Source organism: Stegodyphus dumicola, chromosome 1 (assembly GCF_044657685.1).
Source record: "Stegodyphus dumicola isolate Sdum_Otavi_A_Nest chromosome 1, ASM4465768v1".
In the NCBI taxonomy this organism is placed as follows: Eukaryota; Metazoa; Arthropoda; class Arachnida; order Araneae; family Eresidae; genus Stegodyphus; species Stegodyphus dumicola.
The window spans coordinates 280,883,255-280,906,790 of record NC_140768.1 but is presented as its reverse complement, the minus strand read 5'-3'; the positions used below and the strand labels follow the sequence as shown (position 1 = coordinate 280,906,790).

General features: G+C 34.1%; 1 protein-coding gene across 6 annotated transcripts in view; it reads left to right on the top strand.

Annotated features, from left to right (window-relative positions):
* LOC118183202 (uncharacterized) overlaps nucleotides 1–19,518 on the top strand; it is a 62,280-nt gene extending 42,762 nt beyond the window's left edge. For 2 of the 6 annotated variants that reach the window (XR_004757200.2, XR_015038538.1), the window contains exons 2-4: nucleotides 6,519–6,621; nucleotides 10,372–10,521; nucleotides 19,267–19,518. Coding sequence is in view for 3 of the 6 variants with exons in the window: in XM_035352668.2 (XP_035208559.1) it covers nucleotides 3,470–3,515; nucleotides 6,519–6,621; nucleotides 10,372–10,521; nucleotides 19,267–19,351 (384 nt within the window). In the remaining 3 variants the exon portion in view is untranslated. Of the gene's footprint in view, nucleotides 1–3,281; nucleotides 3,516–6,518; nucleotides 6,622–10,371; nucleotides 10,522–19,266 lie in introns of those variants that run through there. The other 4 variants (XM_035352668.2, XR_004757201.2, XM_035352670.2 and 1 more) reach the window with 4 other exon arrangements.
* Nucleotides 19,519–23,536: the final 4,018 nt, after the last annotated feature.

Genomic DNA, 23,536 nt, shown 5'->3' with positions numbered 1-23,536 from the left:
AAATATGTGTTATGAAATTTAAAAAAATATGTGACTGGATCAAATATTCTCCTTAATAGCTCTGTGAGCGGTAAAGTCGCTGAACACTGGTAGTTCCGTTCGAGGTTCGAAGCCCGTGAAGGAGTTAGCTGCATGGGCGTTTTCGTGGTTTTCCGAATAGGTAACGTGTATACAAGCTATTTTTCTTTAGAGAGTCCTCCACGAAGGCATCGATCTGGTTAGGCAGATAACCCTCGAGGCCTTACCGTATTCACATAAACCAAACCAAAACCCTACTATCTAGCTTCTTCTTCAATTCCAGGATTTGAAGGATAAATGTTCAAATAATAGATATGAACCCTGAAATGTAACACAGCAAACATAACATATTCATGTCAAGGTATAAAATGCTTTACGTCTTATGAATATATTAGAAGTAAAAGAAAGGAAACGGGAACATGCGTCTGGTTTAAAAGATGAATTTTGTAAGTTCGTTGCGTGAAAAAATATGACGAATTGCGAAACGGTGTTTATAAACCTAATTATCTTATCTATCTTAATCAAAGTTCTAAATAAAATTACAAAATTCTGCTGAAAGGATTTATATAATCTCGGGGAATCGCTTGGAAAATTATATGAGAAAGGAATTAAAAACAAATTACATCTATTAAAATTCTTTTCGTAAATGAAACGGAATTTGTTTTGAAATATTCACCTAAATTCGAATATTTTGAGTCGCGTTTTATTTTATTGCCCGTTATCAATATCACACGCAGAAATTTTTAAAGAAAAACGCAAAAATATTGTACAAACAAATATGTCCTTAATGATAATATTATCCTTTGTTATCTCTACAAACAACTGCGTCTTCCGCACCTAAGGGTTATTGTCAAGCTACAATTTATTGCATAAAAACTTACGGCGATAAACGCCTGTTTCTCAAATTTTGATCACGTGCCGAACGTCTGCTTCTCTCATGACACGAAACACGTGATGTGTTTGTCACTGAAGGGCCTTGAAGGTCCCTTCTGGCGGTAACAACTAAAGAATAAAGAATTTGTGGTAAACATTGCGTAATATTATACAGGGAATTGAGACGTCTGTAATCGTAAGAGAGAACTGTTTCGTTCTGTTTTCCATCAGATTTAAATAATTTATTTTTTACAATTTTTATTTTGAACTCCTCTTTCGTGTTCCGTCGTTTCATTTTAGCGGACTACAACATCAAGGAGATGAAGAATAATTTGGATTAACATATGTATTTCTGTGCATAAGTCGAGCATTTTTAGCAAATTTTTAACTAGCTTAAGTTTGGGGGTCGGCTTACATGAGAATTCGAAATCTGGCTTCAAAAATGACAGAGTGATTTCAATAGTTAAATTGTAGAGACATTAGGTATTTTTGGAGAGATGAAAAATTAGCAACCGCCTTCGCCGGGAATCGAACTACGGACTACGGAAACATAGGAGAGACTTTCAACAACAAAAGGAAAAATTGCTACATGAACAATAAAACGTTTAAAGAAAACCTTAAAGTATTCAAAATATGAAAACAATCAGAAAATATCACGAAAATTGCGTAGAATAACATGCAAGTTTAATTATGCAACATAGTTAAACATCATAGTTAAACTTATATGTTATATAATTAAACATCATAGTTAAACTTATATGTTAGTGTGCTTCACTTCGGCTGATGTTTTAGGTATGACAAAATCAGTACATCAGGCTGGCCAAATAGTCATCAGTTTACTATAAAGCAGGCAGCAAGTGGGGGAAGCCATTTTCATACTTAATGATGGATTTAGAAAGAGAGTAAATACATATTTATGTATGCAAGTGTGTATATATCTGTATATGAGTTGCTATTTATATATATATTTTTTGATTGTACTCTTCTTCAAGTGCCTTGTATGCACATGTATATCTCTTTTTTGCATTTTATAAATGTCGTCTGCTCAGCCGGGACTCCCCAGGGCTTGGGCCTGGTAGCTAGTGGTTGACTCCCGCCGAGTTGGTAACCAATTCTGCATGGATATATCTATACCTGGGTCGGAAGCTAACTCAGCGGTTTACCTCCCCTAAATACTATACCATCTGTGCGGCTGTGGAAAACTGTTTATCTACGCTTAAGTTAAAGGATTTCTGTTTCTGTGAATTTTTAGTTTGGTTTCTGTTTCTGTGAAATTTCTTCAGGTAGACCTGTTAATAATATTTTTATTTACCTTTCACTGTGCTTAAAATATCTTTAGAGAAGTCAAACGTGACGAACATGTGTGCGATAATCTTTTATATATAAATATTAATATGAATTGTATTTCATATTTAATAGTGTAACTTTATAAGGACGTGAGTCTTAAAAGGATAGTCAGCATTTTATATAACGTGAAATGGTGGTTTAGAAAACTTATAAATCTTTACAAAATTAATTTGTAGTAGTAGATATGCTACGGTGAAACACCGAAATCTGGAGAATGTCGACTTTCACCGGTGAATGTCAACATTCACATAGTCTCTTGGTGTATGTCCGAAATATTTTCCAAATACTCTTATTTCTGACTTACACCGGTCAATGTCGACATTCGCCATGTACTAATGGTGAATGTTGAACATTTTACAATATTATATTTTCTTCTCCGTAATTCAGTCGCGAATAAACGCACTTGAGACTTGAAATAAGAACTTAAGAACATGAGTACCTAACACACACAATACATTCAAAATGAGAAAGGAAAATAATAGAAGTTAAAAACTTACTTAATTATACAGTACGTTCTAAATGAGAAAATAAAATAACAGTAATAAAAAACTTACTAAATTATGTGATTCAAATCTTATTTATTGCAACAACTTAAACTATTATGGCACTTTATGACCTCTCTTTTCGACTTTCACCAGAGCATATCTGTGATTGTCGACATACACCGGTGAGGGTCCGAATATACAAGAATGTAGTGAAATATTCGGTCTTTCACCGACGTATTTGGTGAATGTTGATATTCTCCGGTGAAAGTCGACATTCTCCAATTTCGGTCTTTTACGGAAACAGATATATAAAAACATCAAAGAAAACAAACTGATGTCCAGTAAAACATTTGCCACATTTGCTCCTTTTCAAAAATAATTATTGCCTCCCTAAAAAAATAAACATAAAACACGTGAATTTTAAGCTAAAAACACCAAACTAATCATTTCTGTAATGATATAATTAAATCATGAAAGAAAATGCATTGTTACGACAGGAAATTTTCATTTTGTGGTTGGCAATAATGATTCAATATACTTTCAAAAATAACTAGTCAAGCATAGCAATCATAGCAATTTACACTACATTTTACTCTTAGTTGCTTTAGCTACTAAAATTCAAGAATCAAAATGTTCAAAAGAACTGATATTAAAACTCTGTCAAGATGATTTTCAAACAGATGGTGAAAAAATAATAATAAGCTCTCAATTTTAACACAAACTATACCAGGCTGAATACTTTTTATATGTCTTGGGTTACATTCGACCATTTTAACCATTTTAATAATTACAGTAAGTATAAAAGTTTTTACTGTAGATCTTTTTTATATAAAAGAGAATATTGTTTGTAGGCAAAATTCTGTTTGTTAGAATAGTTTATTTTCAGTATTAAATAGATAAGTAGTGCATCTCCTATTATAAGTGCCCAAAACGTGCTTTGTAACTCTTTATTAACCACAAACTATTTATATCTTATGTAAATTAAGTCAGTGTTACTTTTATCTAACGTTTACGTTTCTAAATACAAGCCAATTCGTGTATAAGGCGAGAAATAAGATTTTGCTGCAAAAATTTACTCTAAATTTTAATCCCGCGTCGAATTTTAAATCGTCCCTTTAAATATAGTTACACGTATCCAAAAATGGGATAAATTAATCGTCTAACTCAGAGTTTCTGAAAGTGTGGGTCACGAACTTCATGGGGGGTCACAGGATCTGCAGCAGGGAGTCGCCAAAAATTTTAGGAGTTCTGATATTTCTTTAACTTATTATAATTATACAATTACCAAATATTTTTACACAATGTATCTGAAAATAGATAAAGATAAGACAATACAGACAAAGAAAAACGAAAACGTTTCGTTTTTTCTTTGCATTCTTTTTATAATATAAATGTTCCTTTTACTTGCTTTGCACGTGACGTTGTCATTTTGTCTGTTAGAATTTGCACATTGTTCTATGTCTTAATATCAGAAATTAAAGTTAATGATCTAAAACTGCAATAGTATATTACGATACAAGGTGAAAAAAATTTACAGTTTCCCTCACGCTTGTGTCGGATTTGCGCAATGCTTATGGGGTCCCACAAAGTTTTCGTAAATACGTTATTATGGAGATCCTGGGGTCTCGGAAAAAAAAAAAAAAAAAAAAAAAAAAAAAAAACCCTCAGTGATAAAAAGGCGTTGTGACTGAAAAAAGTTTAAGACGCTATGGTCTAACTTAACTAGACGTACCAGCTTGACGGTAAGTGTTTTCAGCTAGTCTTAGGTTCGCAGAAACAGGTATAAAAACATTATACACTGGCTTCCAAAGTTAAGCATGCAAAGCCATATTAGCGTAGAATACAAGAATTTTCGAAAGCGTAGTTGAAATTGAGTAGCTAAAAATGGGTGAGGATGCAGTATACAAATATTGCATGTTACACATTTGCTACCTTCATGGGAAATTTGGTGTTAATCAAAGCTCTATTTTTAATTTTCTGTTAAATTTGATGTGGGGTGCTGAATATTTGGAAGTTAGTGTAGAAAGAAAGGCTCATGGTTTTTCCTTAGTTCTTCCAACGTTTGAGCATGCATAGCATTTTGCACTTTGGCAGCAGCATAGCAAATTTTACTTTGGCTGTTAGTTGTGGTAATAACTATTCTAATGCAGTCGCAAGACATTTTCTCTTCAGTTTCCCTCTCCTTTTACGTGTAAAATACGATTCTTTATTTCTTCTACAGAACAAAATAATCCCGGACAGAAAAGAACTAGGTATTTAGCTAATTTTGAAATAAAAGCTGTCGCTCTTGCTGAGAAATACTATAGGCGGAATAGTTATGAATTTTGCACTTAGAGAGATAATTTTAGTAGAATTATAAGTAAAATTGTTGTATTTTTCTGTGTAATGTAGCGTGAGACAAACATAAAAAAGAAAGAAATGTCAAGAAAGAGATAAGGGATTGTCAAGAGATGTGACTGGTCAATGCATGCCGAAAATATCCTCACTTTCCAAGTAATTGCCGACCAGCTGAATCCTATGTGGAGGAGCGTTGTCGACCATTAACAAGAACCCAGGACCTACCGCGTTCCTGTAAAGTAAAGTTCCTGTAGTCTGTAAAGTATTTAAATAGGTCTCTACGATCTTCTCTCCGTAGTTCATAACAGTCAGGGAGCATTTGTCAAACACAAGCAGGTGTGTGGGGCCGTCCAACAGAATGCCTGCCCAAACTATTACACTTACACCATCGTAATGATCTTTTACATTAATGCTGGAAGGATAGTAACGTGTTCCGAGCAGCTCTCTCCAGATACAAATACACCGAAAATCTGTGTCCAGGCTGAATCTCTACTCATCTGTAAAAAGCCTGGTCCTCCACTGAAGTCTGGTCGAAGGCTTATGTTGTCTGCACCGCATTTCTCTAGGGGGCTGTTGAAAGCGGAACACGGCAGCGAGTCTGCTCGCATGCAGTCCTACGTCATAAAGCCTTCAGGCAACTGCAGGTCATGAAACTGGGGTTTCAGTGGCAGCATACAGTTCACTCGAGAGCTGTTGAGCTGTAGCATTCCAGTGTCGCTGCGCTGAAAGTGCCAAATATCGATCCTCATTTGTATTTGTGGATCATGGTCGACTTTATCCACGTCTTCTCAATATGGATACAGTGTCCTGAAACTCTTTCCACAAATTGTAGATGACAGTGGACTTTACATTCAGCTCTTTAGCCACCTGCATTTGTGATTGGCTTGATTACAATCTATCAACGATTCTCCATCTCATTCCATCATCCGTACGTTCATGGATACTTCATGTTACCTAATACCTTATAAAATTATCCAACTCTTGCGAGAAACACGGCGAATATTGTGAAGGAGTGAGAACATATTAATCGTCGAAAACCCTTCATGCGTTTATAATCCCTCTATAGTCACAGCTCCACAGACACGCATGTCTACGCTTAAGGATTCGAATCTGGAAATTTGCATAATTCTTCGATGGCATAATTAGTACTTCTGGTTCAATACCTTTTGCAAAAATAGAAGACATAATTTGCAGATTCTCTTAATTTTGCACGCGAGTGTATTAGCGAAAGTGGAAAACACAGCATTTTGTTTTTTATCTTGTAATACTTTGAGTTATTATTTAATAATAGTATTAATAATAATAATTGCTTACAATGCAAATGTTCAAATGTTCCGTAAAAATTATGTTCATGTCATTATTTTTATAACTGTTAGAGGAGATTTTAACCTCAACAAAGTGTGCAATTATTTGACAGTATTAAAATTAATAGCTATAGCTTGGCTTTCCTTTTCTTAGTGCTCTGCTGGAATATATTTTTTCACATCCTTGGTTTATCCTGGATTTATGTAATCACTCAGACCATCGCATACTATATATTGGATAGTTTAGACAGCCAAAGGTAAGCTTACAAACTTAACTAATTAATTTGCTTGCTATCAAATATCACATAAGAAATTGATTTTGATTAATTTTAATACGGTTATTTGATTTGGTTATTTGAATGTGGCAAAGTACATGAGGGCTATGTGCTTCAGACACTTTGCTGTATTTGCGTTTCGTGTAAGACTTTCGTAGGGAAACTGCGTCGATTTATATTATACATAGGAAGAACTACTTTTTAATGTGGAAAAATGCTCACAAAATTGATGCTATGTAGTCTGAACTTCATGCATCAGATATTCATATCTCCGTTCAACAGATTTCTAATTATTGGGGTTATGGCAAAGAAAGCGAGGGCTCTCTGCCCAGTGGAAGGGATGTTTTCGTAGAGGATTTTTTAAAGGAAAGTGACTCGTATCCACATTACATTTCTCTGTTCAACAGAAAATGTAAATTGAGGGAAATCGTGCGCATTTAAGTGCTTTTGCTTTACAGGAGTAACATAATCGTTAACATTAATGCGATTATAAATATAGTTATCAGGAATACTTATAAAATGAAAACAATTTTAAAGTTGCAGTAGAAGTATGAAAATCGGGAGAGAGGGGATATAAAGTGGTTGTTTGCGCCATTTTTCCCATCGAACTGAGTAACAATGCAAATTCAAGGATGGAAAACTGCATGTGGATTTGAACGGATATTTTTAATTTAAAAAAGCACACTAAAGCTATTGCGAAAACTGTACTGCAGTTTAAGTTAACCTCTCTAAATTAACCTCTCCAGATGACAGATGAAATGTAAATCTAAGAATGTTTTTCTCGGATTTGATTCTAGTATTCCATAAAGCTTCTTTTCATTCCTTCTTAAGTTTCAACGATACTTCTTGTATATTTTCCAGCAGATACGTTTCACCCTTTTCACCGAAGTTCTTCATGTTTCATCTACGGTTATGCCTATCTTCTTTTCCACTGTCAAAAGTGTAAAAGTGTCATCAACATACTAAAGATGGGCAAAACTTCACCTTTAAGGGATCAGATCAGAACCGTTCACTCACTGAAGTGAACCAGTTCTTTTTAACAATTCACCGCTCATTAACGTTGATTCACCTTGATGAATGCGCTCGCAACAAGAGTGGATCAAGAGCGGTGTGCAAAGATTGGGGGGAAAGCAGAAAGATAACGTCAAGACTCCGTAGGAGACAGATTCGAGACAAGAGCAGCAGCGCCGGATCGATGACAGCTGGGAGTCCGAGGAGGAAGAAGAACACCCATAATCTACGTATTTTAAACAGATCCTCGCACTGCCAAACGGGGGGGGGGAACTCCAACCATTTGCAAATAGAGGCGATCAGTTACGCTGAGATGCGTCGGTTTATTTAATGCTTTGTTTTTTAAATACTAGATAGAACACAAGCAATCATATATGCATATAGTACAACAAAAGCACATATATATGCATATAGTATAATACACATGCACATACACACATAAAAAATGATCAGAGACATTTCCGGTAAATAATAAAGGAAAGAATGTTAGTGTTTACATAAGGGGAATCAAATTTTTGACACGCTTTTCAACAAGAGCTCTGAGTGAACTGTTAAAGAACTATCATTCCGTTTTCGCTGGAACGCTGATCATTCGCTCAGTACTGTGAATCGGTTCTTTGAATCAGTTTTGGAGCAGATCGTCCATCATAACTAATCTTCCAGTGCGGGCGATTATAGTTACGCTGAAAAACGAAATGTGTCCGTAAAGTTTGGCTTTCTTTGGGAGGATAAACTACTTCTAAACTCCTAATAGAAGTAAAGCGAATTATCGCTGTGTCTGAAGTAACTACAGGGATTTGAAAAGGTTTAAACAACCTTTTTATTAAAACAGAATATTGAACATAAATGCAGTTCTCATGCTAACAGAATCTACCACCATTTGCGACGATATAACTAAAGTAACAGTCAAAATGAAATTTAAAATGTAGGCTAGTAGTCAAAGACTACACAATTAAATTTAAATCTGAGATGGCTTGAAAATTCTAACCTGCGTAGCAATTCAAATATCGGCAGTAATAGCGCAAAGTCGAATAATTATAAACTTATCAGCGTTGGCACGAGCTTTGTAACGTACCCACAAGAAGCAAAAACACGCTTTGTCTTAAAATCCAGAAAATTCAGCTTAAATATTCTCTAACTCAGTTTACTTTCTGGTGAGAAAATGGAAAAGAGAAGTTAGTGTAAAGGATGAAATTATAAATAATTGGTTAATTTAAGTAATAAATCTTACAAGTCTGACTCAGAAAATCTTTAGTGAGAGAGATTGATTCCTAAATTTCAATGCATTTAAAATGGAATATCCGAAGTCTGGTTTCAAGGCATTTTAATGGTGTCTCTTAGCATTAGTGAAATATAATTTAACATCAAAGGACATAGGAACTGAGCGCTGAAGAAAAGTGTCCTTGAGTTTATCGTACGATTTTTACTGTCAGAAAGTAAAAAAATCTAGAAAGCAAATACTTAGCTAAAAGGTAAAATGCTGTTAATTCCAATTTGGTGACCTTTGGGAAGAGCAGAATTAAAAATAGGTACAATAAGTGATTTTCTTTAACTGAATTGGGAACAAACGAGATAACGCAACAGCGATCTTAACTGAATTTCGAGACATGAGAATTTGGGAGAATTTTAGGAATCGTGTTAACAGTTACGTGAATCTATTCAATGTATGGATTTTATTTATGATCATCATATGACCATCCTAATCAGCTTCGAAACCCATAATATTTGGATTAGAATGAATTTTATGTAAAGACTTTCTTCCTGATAACTATATAGTTGCTTCTCTCATCTTTGCGAGGACATTTTATTCCTGAAGTATAGGGATCTATGTTTGATGGTCCTCGAAACTGCTAAAGTATAATTCAAAACCTACGCCAGTGTAAGACTGCCTTTTCTATTAATTTTAAAAATCAAAATGATTCGAACATACACAAGTAATGAGGCGTATTATTATTTCAAAGGCGTATTACCCCATGCCGGAGGAAAGCAGAAACATTATTTCATCATTACCAATTGCGATTCTATAACCTTAGTTTTTCTGAAGAATCGTACTAAGCTTCACACCTCGTACTATACGATTGCCCTTTAATGACATTTATAGTCAACAGATCTCGAAATTTAAAATTTGAAAATCTGGCATGGACGGCGTGAAATGAAACGTAGATAAGTAGTAAACGTAGAAATAGCAAAGAAACAAAACTTTTAAACTAGCTCAGGATTATCAGCAGGTTAGAGGAATACATAATCTAACCTATTGGCGCTGAATTTGCTGAGGCTTTGATTAAAAACACAGCCTTTTTATCTTTACCGCAGGCTGCTTTAATAATATGAAAGACTGGATATATGCAGACATTTTTTCATTTGAAACCAAAGCCAAATCAAATTAAAAAATGTCTCGGAATGCAGACACTTTCAAATCCAAAGCAAAGCCAGAGGCTGATTTATCATGCACGCAAGTCGAAATCGCAGAGGGTCCCATGTTTCAAGGGTTAATCACTAGTTAATTGCAAAAAATAATGAAGATACAGTGGCTATTAAAATGAGGAGGTTCCAAAGGTTTAGATAATATAGCTATTTCATTCCATAAAACCATAACTGAGCCAAAAAACAGAAAGATCTTTGCCAGTTGTTGAAATTCGATGTAGCATATCTTGTATCTATTAAAAATTCAAATTTCTTCTTACAGTTCTTCTTACAGTTTATTCAAATTTCTTCTTACAGTATCCATAGAACACAAAGTGAATTAGATGTAAACGAATCGAAAACAATTACGTCCAGTCTCGAAGGTGTTCGAAATCGAATGACAAGGAGAGGAAGGAGAAGGGCGAGACGCAATAGAAGTGCGATTATAGAAAGACGATATCGATCGAAGTAAACTGAGAACTTCTCACCATTTTACTTAATTATAAAAAAAATGCATTTTTTTTTCATTTTTTTACAAATGTTTATCGAATAAGAGAATGTGAAAAGATTAATGCGATCTCTTTTTATTTATATTCGGTATTCGAGAATGAATAATGGGATTTCATAATGTCTGAGTGAAACTCGTTTTGAGTGAAATGCGTTGCAAATACTTTTACTTAATTCAGTCAAAAAGATTATGTCCATGAGTTTTTATTGTGTACACGAAGCTTATTTTATTGGACCCCTAAGAACATAAGAAGATAATGGTGAAAGAATTTAATAGTCTTGTATGTTCATAGTCCCGGAGGCACATCAGTAGTTAGCGCGTCGCTCAGCCGCATCACAGCTCCTGGGTCCCCCCAGGCTGGTCTATGTTGACTCAGCCTTTCATCCCTTGAGTGGGTCGATAAAATGAGTACTAAGTTCGTTTGGGGACTGAACATCGGGGGTCCTGCGACAAGCTGACCACTCGTCCAGGGCATATGACGACGCAATCCGGGGCCCAAGATCAAGAAAGCAGATTTCGGGGCACTGCACGCCGTGGCTCACTAGGGCTGTTGCGCCACTGAGTTTAGTTTAGTGTATGTTCATAATTATTAAACGCCCATTTCATGCCATAGTCAACAGTCCTCTCTTTCAAAATAAACTGGGTGTGACGAAGTTGAGGATGTATCCTTATAAAATTCAACTGTTTCATTTATATGAATTGTTTGGTTGCCAATCCTGTTAGTGAACAGGATTTGAAAATGAACCGGGATTTCTAAAAAGTATCGTTTTCTCAGATAAGTACGCGTTCCACGTACATAGTTACACCAACGGTGATAATTGTGAAATTATGAGCTCTGAAAATCCGTGTCTGACATATGAACATATTCGATATTCTCCTACGGCCTGTCTTTTGTGCTGCCTTTTGATCTCTGGCCCTCTTATCAGGGTTTAATACCAATTTCAATATAATATCTAATATCAATTTCAATACGTACTTGGCCGTTCTACAGATCATCTTCTATCCTCAAATCTAGCAAATTGAAATGGAAGATGCTAAATTTTAGATTTTCTTTCAACAAGATGCGGCACCATCTTACTTCATGAATCTTGTGTAAGAGGAGTTGAATCGCAGATTTTTAGGATAATGGATTGGCAAGTACCTATCCGATAGCCCACGAAAATCTAATCATATCCCATTAGACTTCTGGGACATAGACAATAAGGTTTTTAAAAGAAGAGTTTATAATCTTAGCCAGTTTAAGTAAAGAATCATGCACACAATTATAAACGTTATGCAAGAGAGACTGAAAATGAATGTTTAACTTCTCTAGAAGTCTAGCAGTTATAGTATATGTTACTTATAGCAACACTTGTAGTAGCATTTATAGTACACTTGTAAGATACACAAGATTCCTGAAAGGATGTCTAAAATACTTATAGTAACACTTATAGTAATACTAGACTAACACTTATAGTACACGACGTCTGTTAATGTTGCAAACATTGAAACATTAATTTTGTTTTCCACTCTTTTAAGTGACTCAGCAAAAGCATTTCAATCCATTTCACATAATACGTATTTAATAGATATTCTCATGAAATGCCCCCTTCATTCTCAGAGACTTTATATGTAATGTTAAGAGTGATATGACTCATATATGATATCTTTCATTCCCATATTATGTAACAGAGAGTGAGAGCCAGCACTGTTTTTATTCATTAATAATTAAGCACAATAAATTAATTTTCAGAATATCTTAAATCTCATAAAGAATATTCAAATTGTTCAACTGGCAATCAAAGACCATTAAAAATTACAAGGTTGAGACATATTGCATTTACTGACTTTAAATAGCCACAACTCAACCAGGGAAAAGGAGCTCTCAGACCTGGCTAGCTCAAGGCCGCCTTACAACCCTGAAGCCTCCCAACCCTGAAGGCGATCCATGGAAGCATAGCCCCCTGGTTAACCCAGGGGGACGAGAACAGATGGTCTGGGATTGAGCTTAGTTCAGTGAAAAACGAAGATGAATATAATAAAACGACTTCAGTCAATCCTCGAATATTGACCGAGGGGGGCCAAAGCCCCCAGCACAACACAGAAAGGCGGTAAAGGTAGGAGTAATTTTTTTAGGTTGTGAAATAACGGTATACATATAATCATTCAAGATAGTGCAAAATATTTGTAATAAAGACCGTTTTCTAAAATGCTCTTCTATTTGGATCTATTGTTCAAGGCGATGCGGAATTGCTTCCATTATGCATCTGGATATGTCTTATGGAAAAGAATGTACTTCATGCTGATGACAGTTCTCAGTTCATCAGTCACTCACAAACGATGCTGAGACTTCAAGTAGGTAAACCCAGAAGAAATAATCCGGAAATGCTAAATCTGAGGAGAGGGATGTCTAAGATCATATCGTAAAAACAGGAGATCAGACGATTTGACAGTATCCTGTCGGAGTACAGCTGTACTTGTGTTAGCTGTTTCTCGGTTCTGTTGGAAGCAAACTTTTCCACGAGCTGTCTTGCCCGAAATTCTGGCAATCTTCATTGTTCCACCACAATACCATCTGGGTATTGAACCTTTTGAGAGAAGGATTTCGCGATTGGCCAAAGATCCGTGAATTGGGCTAATTGCCTGACTCAGCTCTCCACAAATATAAGTGTGTCTGTCACACATGAGCTACTTTCTGGCAGGATTTCCAACTCATATTGGTAGATGCAAAATGCGAGTCATCCTATATAATTTTCTAATTTCATTTTAATATTATTTTAGACAATAATATATTAACAGTGCATTTCAGCAAACTGTCCCACTTAAAAAAATTAAATTAAGCTACTACCTCGTTGCTATTGTAGTGTATAAAACCCTGGAGCGCTAAACGGTGAAAGCAATGCAGAAGTGTGCTACAGATAAATGTTGCATCCTCAAATGGCTGTTCTCATTTCAGCAGATCAGTCCCCAGAGTAGTAAAAATGTCATATACACTGAAGAAATAAATGTCTGTTTGGAAGAACTATTGATTAGAAATTCTATTACTGTTACACAAAGTAGTTACACAGAGGTTTCAAAATACGGCAAAATAGAACCTCTAAATGTTTGGATTATCGGAAAATTTCAAGATGAAAATCAGTAATATGGACACATAGTATGCTGAGACGAATGTCAGAAAATAGGGCGAAACATGTAAACATGTTATAAGGTTAAAACTCAATCTAGTTATCAATCTAATCTTCTAGACAGCCAAGAAGAATTTTTGTCACTTATTTAACTATCAGAACCAGGATACGAAGTAAATATAACATATATAAAACAACTAAAGATTTATTTTTGACTTCAGGTCTACGTGCAGAATTAAACTAATACACAAACTGATTTTCACTTCCCTCAGGAATATCAGACAATATAATAATAAAATTATTTAAAATTCAAAGATGTCAAATTGAGATCCTAGTACCTAACTCGGCAAACTGCATGGCTTCAATAAAAGAGGAAAACTCAAGAAAGGGGAATCTCACCAATCATTATAAAACTTTTCTGCTCCTGTTGAGCACGAACAACAGCAGAAGTTGTCAGTTCTCTCTCTTAAATTTTTAAGTTCTTACTTGTATTTAAAATTTTTTTCATTAATGTTTTCTTGTCTATCTTACATTGCTGTTGTTTCGTGTACTTCTATACTTTCCTTCCTCATTATTATTAATTTTTTACTAACATATCACTTTTATTATTTTTGTTACGTTTCTCTCTCTTTACTTTTGTGGCGGCCTGAGATTGAGATCCAATAGCTTTAATACTATTCGTCGTTTATTTTTAGTTCCTTTAGTTTCTTTACTTATTTTTACTTCCTTATACGAAGTATTGTCATCGTGAAACATTTCGCATACCATATTTAAACGAAAATATCCATTTTGACCGCTCTTGAACGCATTTGCGCGATGTTTTTGCATGACATCTGTACATACGGACATAATAAAGAACTCTTAATTTTTCCAAGAAAGATTATAAAATGGATTTAATATGAATTCATAAGAAATTTTTTTCGTGATGTCTGTACGTACGTATGTATGTATCTCGCATAACTCAAAAACGAGTAGCCTCAGAACGGTGAAATTTTGGGACTTTTCCGTTTCGCCGGCGCAAGTCTCGCCAAGCAGACTTTGTTGGCGACAGCATACAGTATGCACATTAAAAATGTTAACAAATGTTAGTTCTAAGAATTTTTTATTTTGAAGGCATAAACATTTTAATATGGTTTAAAATTTTGTAAAAAGCCAGTACGTTAAGACAATAAATTTCTAAAAAGACATTAATTTAGAATTTACTATGCTTTCATGGTTCAACATCCTGATTCGCCGGTTCGTATCACGTGACCCCAAGCGATCTCATCTCACGTAAACTACGCTACAAAAAACTAATTCTCTCAGTAATTATCTATATTAATTTCAAGTTAAATCTTAATTTGGAATACAAGTTTAAATGCAAGAGTTATTTCAATTCGTACGAATAGCTTACTCAGAAATTATGTAAAACCGCATTGCTTTACTTCGCTAGTGCATTCTTATTAGAATTGATGAATTTAACCCTTGATTTTGCCTTTTCTATATTTTCGGGTGATTGCATCCTAAGTGACTTAATTACCGCGAATGTTCTTAGGGCATAAAATTGAACTATCTAGGCAAAAATTCTATGTGATTGTATTGAAAGAAACAATCAATCTGATAAGAAATCGCTGCGACTTGTTTTGAAATGAGGCGTAAAAGGTTACCAGCGAGGATATTCTGTTTGGCATCAGTTGTGCCATTATTGGCGACTTTATCGCTTGCGCCGGCAAAAGAGAAAAGTACCAAATTTTGTATACGGGAATGCTGTAACACGTAACTGTGAATCTCCCTTTTTCGTTGCAATCGGTTGCATCAAAAGTTTATATATATATATATTCACTCTGTTACCCGTCTCGGTGAGCTCATTTTTATACTTATGTGTTGGTAAATTGTGAATTTTTTACTTAATCTGCATGCAATAGTAGTAGAACAATCAACAATTTAAAAGTCGTTTAAGTGGCACTAAGCCTATCGGAGCCGCCATTTATTTACATTCGAAACTCTTTAGCAGAAAAGTGAATTAAGTAACATTCTGCACCCGTTTTTGACGAGTGGAACCAAAAGTAAACCTTCAGTTTTGTGCACCGAAAAATCTACCTTCTTGGCCACTAGGCGAATTGCCTGTTTTGCGTAGAAACTCTAATTTTAATTGTAAAAATTTTTTTTTAACTGTTTTGACTGTATTTAGTTTTTTTATGTTTATGTGTAATTTACAATTTTTAATGAAGATGTTTTGAATTTTTATGTATTTTTGCCTTGCCGCAAAGTGAGAACTTAATTAATTGAATGAGAAATATGCCTCTAATTAAATTTGTGGAAATATGTTTAAATGAAATGCAGCAAAAAATGTGTGTAATATAATAGAGCATACAAGGAAGTCATGCGGTGTCCACATCAGATTTTTTAGTTACTCGAGGCCCATGTTACTATTATTTGTTTCTTTTCCCAGTTATTTTGTAAGAATTTGAAATTTTATTGCGTCGTATGTGGAAGGGCGCGGATGAATCGCTGAAAGTCATAAATTGCGGTGTCAATTGGATGCATTTTATTATAATTATAGGGTCGATTTTTCTACCAGGTGGATTAAGAATGCACTTTACATAGATCCCTATTATTTCATCGAGACAATAGGTGCATAGGATAGATTTTAACATAAGCAAAAACGCATTGATTAAAATAAACCTCACAAGGCGTTTCGAAGAAAAACACATTTTCAACATTTCATGTAATAGTAAATCATGTTCCCACTTTCAACATGTCATTTAAACAGTTTCTTTACGGTTTAATTATTAAACTGAAAAAAAACAAATGATGTATTAAAAAATGGACCATGCTGGGAAACCCCCGATCTGATGATAAAGAAAAGGCATTGGGGGAGAGAAATCAAAAATTAAAAATACGGAAAATATAGAATTTTAAGAATATTGAGGTCAAATAATCAATTGAATACATCAGTATTCAATTTGATTTTTTTAAATGATTCCCGTTTCTGCTTTCTTTCAATTATAAAAAATATCGAAAACAAAGTAATAGAGAAACGATTAAAGATGATCTGACTGTATATTTTGTATTTGAAGTAGCAGTGTCTATGTTGTGTTAGAGCCCATGTAGGCTATGTTGTGTTAGAGCATGCAGGCATTTTGTTGTGTTTAGTTCGTTATAACATGCCAGGAGGCAGACATCAGTATATACCAGATATCAAGATGAGGGTATTACTTCTTTTCAACCAGCATAAAGGAGGTTTTAAAGTGTTATATGAAAGCTGAGAATATGTGCAAAGACGATGGTGAACAGAATCTGATATTATGCCACAGTGATAGATATACCAACTGCAAGAATTTATTTATTTTGACTAATAGTTAATTTTTACTTAATGAATTTTCCTACCAGAATGTTAATCAGTTAGCGTGTGGTTATTCAAATTAAGGGTTCTCCCTTAAAGTGTAAAGAAGTTGGTTTTAGAGCGAGTTATGCCCGCTTGAAGGCCACATTATTACCTTGACTTACAAGCGATTTGAGCGCTATGTGCTTCTAGCCATTAGACTTGATCTGCCGACTCCTAAGAATCAGAGCCTTCCTGCGCGATTAAATTATCCTGTCAGCCATTAGGTTAGTTTAATTACATTTTATTTTAAGTTACATTACTTGTTTAAGTTAAGCCAGAAGTGTAAACTCAAGTGGGATCGTCTTTGAAACTCTTGTGATTGAACAAAGTGGCATTTACACCCTTCTTCTGATTTTGTCTCTATCCTAAAACCTGAGGGCAATTCCTCTACAGTCTTTCTAGAGCTCGTTAGTTTATGATACCAAAGAACACTAGATTCTATAGTTACAAGATTATGTGACAAACAGAAAGAAGTGGGCGAAACTCCAGAACTTCATCAATGGTTTAGCAATCACAGCGATAACTGTACAACTCCTTCCAAATTTTGAAGAAGTACACCTCGAAAGACTGTTTTGAGGGTCCCCACTCGTCTCCTCCTGCCACCTAACCTCTCGAAAGGAGTTTCATCTCACCAATGGGCCCCTAAGCCGCACAGACACTATACACTTAGAATCATCTAACCTCTCTCTGGGATTTGAACACAGGCCCAACCATATGCCAGCCAGCGTATTTATCACTATACTGTTCAGGAAGGCAGAGATTATGTTATAAGTTTGTCGGGGAAAGAATTGTATACGGTCTGAAGAAAGGTTGATGTAACAATAAGAGAACAACAACGTATGATGTAGAAAGACAGTGTACAGAGTTTCAGTGAATACTCCAGAAAGCCACGAACACTAAGACATACCACTGGGATCATAACATTGAGATATACCATTATACCATACATGAGACATACCATTGAGATCATTTCTTCTCATTGAAATCATAATCGTTGTTTATCGATCTGTTTTGCAGCGTTGAAGATGAAATATTGCTGTCAGTTGCGGTCATCTAAAATTTTAATCTATGTGACACTATAAAAATTAGCACTTATTGTTATTAGTACATAACAGCAGAGCTATTAACGTTAAAAGAGAGTAAACGTTATTTTAGGACATCCCGAATACGTTTGCATAGGATTCTTGCCAAAATTTTTATGCGATCGCAAGTTTTGTTAAAAAAAAAATGACTTAAAGCAGAAATACCTTACGGTTGAAACATATTGTTACGGATTTTACGGTGTTTAAATAGCTAATGTTAGTAGAATTATAAATTAAATTGTTTTATTCCCCGTGCGGTGCAGCGCGTGACGAATACTATGAAAAAGCTAAGCCGAAAAATTAAAAATACAAGAGCACGTGCATTTAATAAACAAATTTCTGTTTTTGATTTCGAGAAATTTCTAGGAAAATCTCGCGCGTGATTTAAAAAGCTTATAAAAAAGGAAGGAAATCTCTCAGTTCAGTGAGTAAAGTCAAGAATAATATATTGGTAAAGGCCGCAATAGGCCGATTGCCTCTTACCCGAACATAAGACATAAGACAGTTCAGCGAGTTGTTGTTTTAAGAGTTTGTTTAGAAAACTGTTTTTGTTGACTGTGGCGAATTCGCGGATTAGCTTTCTCTAGCTGTTTTGAATTATCTGTTGAACGTTTGAGTAGTTAAAAGATAACTACTGTGAGATATTGTAATACTGTACGAAAATCTGAGGAAATTTAAGCATTTTTTATATTTATTTGTGATAATAATAAATCTTGTTAATTTTTTAAATCGGAATTGTGCATTCAATTCATAACGAACCCTTACGCACGTAAAATATTTTAAAATTCATATCAAAGAAAATAGTATAACAATATTTTTAGTTACATTAGTTTGCGAAACATATCTTCAACCATAATGAAAGAAGAAATTAGGTTGTAATAAACACAAAGATTCACATTTGATAAAGTAAATCGAATCCAGAAACATGCATTTAAGTTGTGATACTGATTAATTTGAGCTGAATTTCTAAGACTAACAATAGTTATCATTCTTTTATCTTCATTTTTCTGGAACACATGACATAAAATAAGGATATTATTTTGTGATGCAAGAAAACTAAAAATTCCTTTCAATTTTCTTTTATATGAATTCGAGTTTTTTATGGGTATCATAAATATTAAACCCAGAGTTCCTTTTTTTTTTTCGTTCCAGAACAAGAAGAAGGCTGAGAAATTCCAACAGAAATATCTCCAACAGTGCAAGCAGAAGCAGAAGTAAAAGCAGTATCCAATCGTAATTTAATGAAATAAATAGACTGTTTCTTAGAACGTACGAAATATGAACTGAAATTAAAAAAAATTATCTTAAATATTAGTGTACTTTCTTTTTCTTTGAGGGTGTGAGCTGGGGTTTGAGCCCGAATCCAACTATCAGGGTTCATAATAGTCTTAGTGACTGGCGTGCTAACCGCGACTTAGTGACTGGCGTGCTAAGCCATAAATCAGCGTTTCTTAAACTGTGGGTTGCAACCCCCAGGTGGGTCACGGAATCTGCAGCAGGTGGTCATCAAAAAATTTAGCAGTTTTGATATTTCTTTTAACTTATTATAATAATTTTATAATTACCAAATATTTTTACACAATGTATGTGAAAATAGATAAAGATAAAACAATACAGACAAGGTAAAAACGAAAACATTTTGATGCATTCTTTTTATATTAGAAACGTTCATTTGACTTGCTTTGCACGTGACGCTGTCATTTCATCTATTATTTATTTAAAATTCTCACATTGTTCTATGTCTTAAAATTAGAAATTAGAGTTAATGACCTAAAACTGCAATAATATATTACGGTACAAGGTGAAAAAAATTTACAGTTTCCCTCACGCAAGTGCAAGTGAAAAAATTGAGAGTTTCACACAAGCGTGTGTTGGACTTGAGCAATGTTTATGGGGTCTCACAAAATTTTCGTAACTATTATGGGGTCCTGAAGGTCTCGAAAAAATCTCAGTGATAAAAAGGGGTCGCGATTGAAAAACGTTTAAGAGGCCCTGGCATAAATGAATGCAAGGCTATAAATTTATTTTCATTCGTTAGTGATTTGAAGTCTTCCATTTTAAATAATCTCGAAAAATCTGTCACAGCATGTTGGTCTTGAGTGGCTTTTTAATTGAAAGATCATAACTTTTTTGCATGGCTTTATTTAGTTTGATTCTGTGCTTGTTGCTAGTTCGTTCATGTGGCTCTGTTGGTTTATTAGTTTATTAGTCATATAAAAGTCATTAGTTTATTTTAAAACAGGAGACGTAAAAAATGTGCAGTGCCCTGTCCAAAACTAGAACCCTGGACTTCTCGAATACGCATCGGGTATGCTTGCAATTGCTCCAGGAATGCATGCGAAAAGGAGGGAGAAAATTCCTTATATACTCCCCCTTTTAAAGGGCGACTGGGGATTAGGGAATCCAATCGCAAAATCCCAGTGTTGATGAATTACCATCCATCATTTTTTTTTTTTTTTTTTTTTTTTTTTAGTTCGGACGCCACTTGTAGAGTCATTAGAGTTTTTGTTGCTGTAGAAGTGAAAAATGCGCGTTGCCTTGGCCGAGACTTGACCCCTGGACCTCTCGAATACGCTTCGAGTACGCTCCCAATTACACCACGAATGCATGCGGAAATAAGGGAGAAAATACCTTATAGGTAAGATCTCGAAATTGATTTTGGACCTTCTTCTACCTAGCCAATTACCTCGAAATGTTTCGCACAGTTTTCCCAAATTCGATATAGACTTTTTTTTTAAAGTTAAATGTAGAATTTTTTCACATATTCTTAATGATCAAAAAAATTTCAGTCATTGCAATATGGCAGCGGTTCTCAACCTTTCTTCTTTCGCTTACCACTCAATAATAATACATTGCAATTTTGGAATGTATTTTACTTTTGTATTACTTTAATCTTCCAAAATTCATAGATTATAATGAAAGAGGTAAAAAAATACAGAAAACGACTGATTATGACAAAATTTATTTCAAATAAACATATTTTAACCAATGAATAACATTTGTCTCTCTATTTATTTTGAACATGAGCTTTTGTAAAAAGGGAATGCGGAAAAGATTTAATTGATGAGTTTATTAAGTATATTTGAGGTCTAGTCCTATCCTTAAAACCCTAAGCATTCTTGAAACAGTGTTAAAGCGTAGTAAAATATTAAAAGTTTAAAGTGAACAGAATACATAACTTCGTTCATACTGGGTTTAAGATAAAAATTAAGACATAATCTGTAAGAAAAAGTAATATACCTTATGTACGCACTAATGTACACTAATCTAAAAAACAAATGGCGTTACGTATCTCCGAAGTTCTACGATAATTCTTTTTGAGACAAGCAGCATCTAAAATTCTACAAATAATTGTTCAAGGATAATTCTATGATCTAATACTCCATCTAATTTTAAAAAAGGATTTATTAAAATACCAAACAAATTAATCTAATATAGAATCTAATCTAATGTTACATCTCATCAGAAGCATTGAAGCTGCATCAAACGAATCGAAAGTCAAATTCTCACTGTTGCCATTCCGAGGCCGAGAAAAGTTTCTATTGAAACCAGAACACCTTACAATTAAATAAAAATGAATAACATAACAAAGCACTGCTTATCAAAAATCAACAAAACCGTTACACAGCAATTTTAATAAGATAAATTTGAAATGTTGTTTAAGTTTCGTGATTAATGTGATATTTGTGCCTGTCGTTCTGCTTAATGTTTTGAAGCCAGAATCAAATTTGGACAGGTTAAGTGAGAAACAGCATTTAGTGTAATTGTTTTTAATATACTTGAAAAAGGAAAATGCTCTTTCCATAAGTTTAAATGGCAACAAAAGATGTTAATACCTTGTCGCTAATTTCTTCGTGTTCTTCTCTTATTGGAATCATAAAAGACGTAATATGATTTTTCTAAAAACAACAAATACTATCTTTGCATCCCCCAGGTGCATAAAATACATAAAAAATTTGCATAAACCTGCGCACATTTTTCGCAGCCAACAGAAACCTGATGTCAATCAACGGTAGACTAATTCAGATTGTATTTGAAAGCATTTATTACTCAAAACTGATTATTTTAAGGTCATGCATAACCTGGCATAAAAGAAGTAATAAAATCCTTAATTAAAATTTGAATATGCATAAAGTAAATATTCATAATTAAAACAATAAAATTATTAGCATTATTAACTAAACGCATAGTTTTGTATAAATTGCGTTAACTTTTATTTATGAATGATATTTGTCGAGCGCATTTCTAAAAGGTTTAGAAAAATAACACGATTACTATCATCTATCGCTCACTGCTCCATTTATAATGCGAAACCGTAAATAATGTCAAAACAATTCAAACTCTGACCTGCATAGGCCATGATTATGGCAGTACACGGCAGTTACCGTGATCCTTTCCGCGACTTTTTTAAGTGTTTTTTTCTTGAAGTTACATGAACGTCTAATTTCCCTTTCAATTAGAATATGAGATATGTGCAGAACACCTCATCTTTGAAAAAACATTTTTTCGCTTAGTTGGCAAAAAATTAATGATTTCTCTTCAACTCGACTACGTTTTAGAAGCTTTCAATTGCATTAGAATGTAATACTGTCGTCTTGTAGATAATTGGTGACCAACAGACTTAATGGACATCTACTTACGTACTTCAAATTAATAATACCTATTTAAATGGGTATTTAATCTAACATTACATTATTTTAAAAGTTTGAATAAGTATTTAATTCATATAACTACTTAAACTTCGTGCACAGTTCGCAAGGATAACTTATGAGATGATCCTAAATTATCTTAAACTTTAATATTATCAGCGGGCAGTAACCATGAGGTACTGATGTTCTTCGGCTTACACTCAATTAAAAATTATATACAAATTTAGTGCAGCGCTTAATACTCACGTATTTGTTGACAAGAAGTGACTATCATTCTGTAGGTACCCAGCGACCATTTCCTGATGGTCACCTTTCTTTTAATTTTGTTTTTATAACCTACTAAATTAAAGGGATATAATTATTTAATTAATGGGATATAATTTTAAACACATATAATACGCGACAAATAAAATTACTAACTTTTATAAGCATTTCTATCATTATTTTAATTACTAAAAGATGTTTCTGACGCCATATATTGTGTACCTTTCATAGAATCCATTACGTTTTTTTATATATTGTATTTTATATTTTTTAGTCTGTTGCATGTGGAAAAAATAATGAAGAAAGAAAATTACTCTCTACTCTAATTCAATTCAGTTCAGAACTGTAAATTCTACATCAGAGAAGATAAAATCCCAACTTAGAGAATTTGAGGAGATTGCCGGCATATTTCCTCTTGTTAAAAAAGTCAAGGCTGTGACAATTTCGAATACGGTAGTTTTTATGAAGTTCTGTGGTAAATAGTGGAATCATGTTAAGAATCTGAGTGA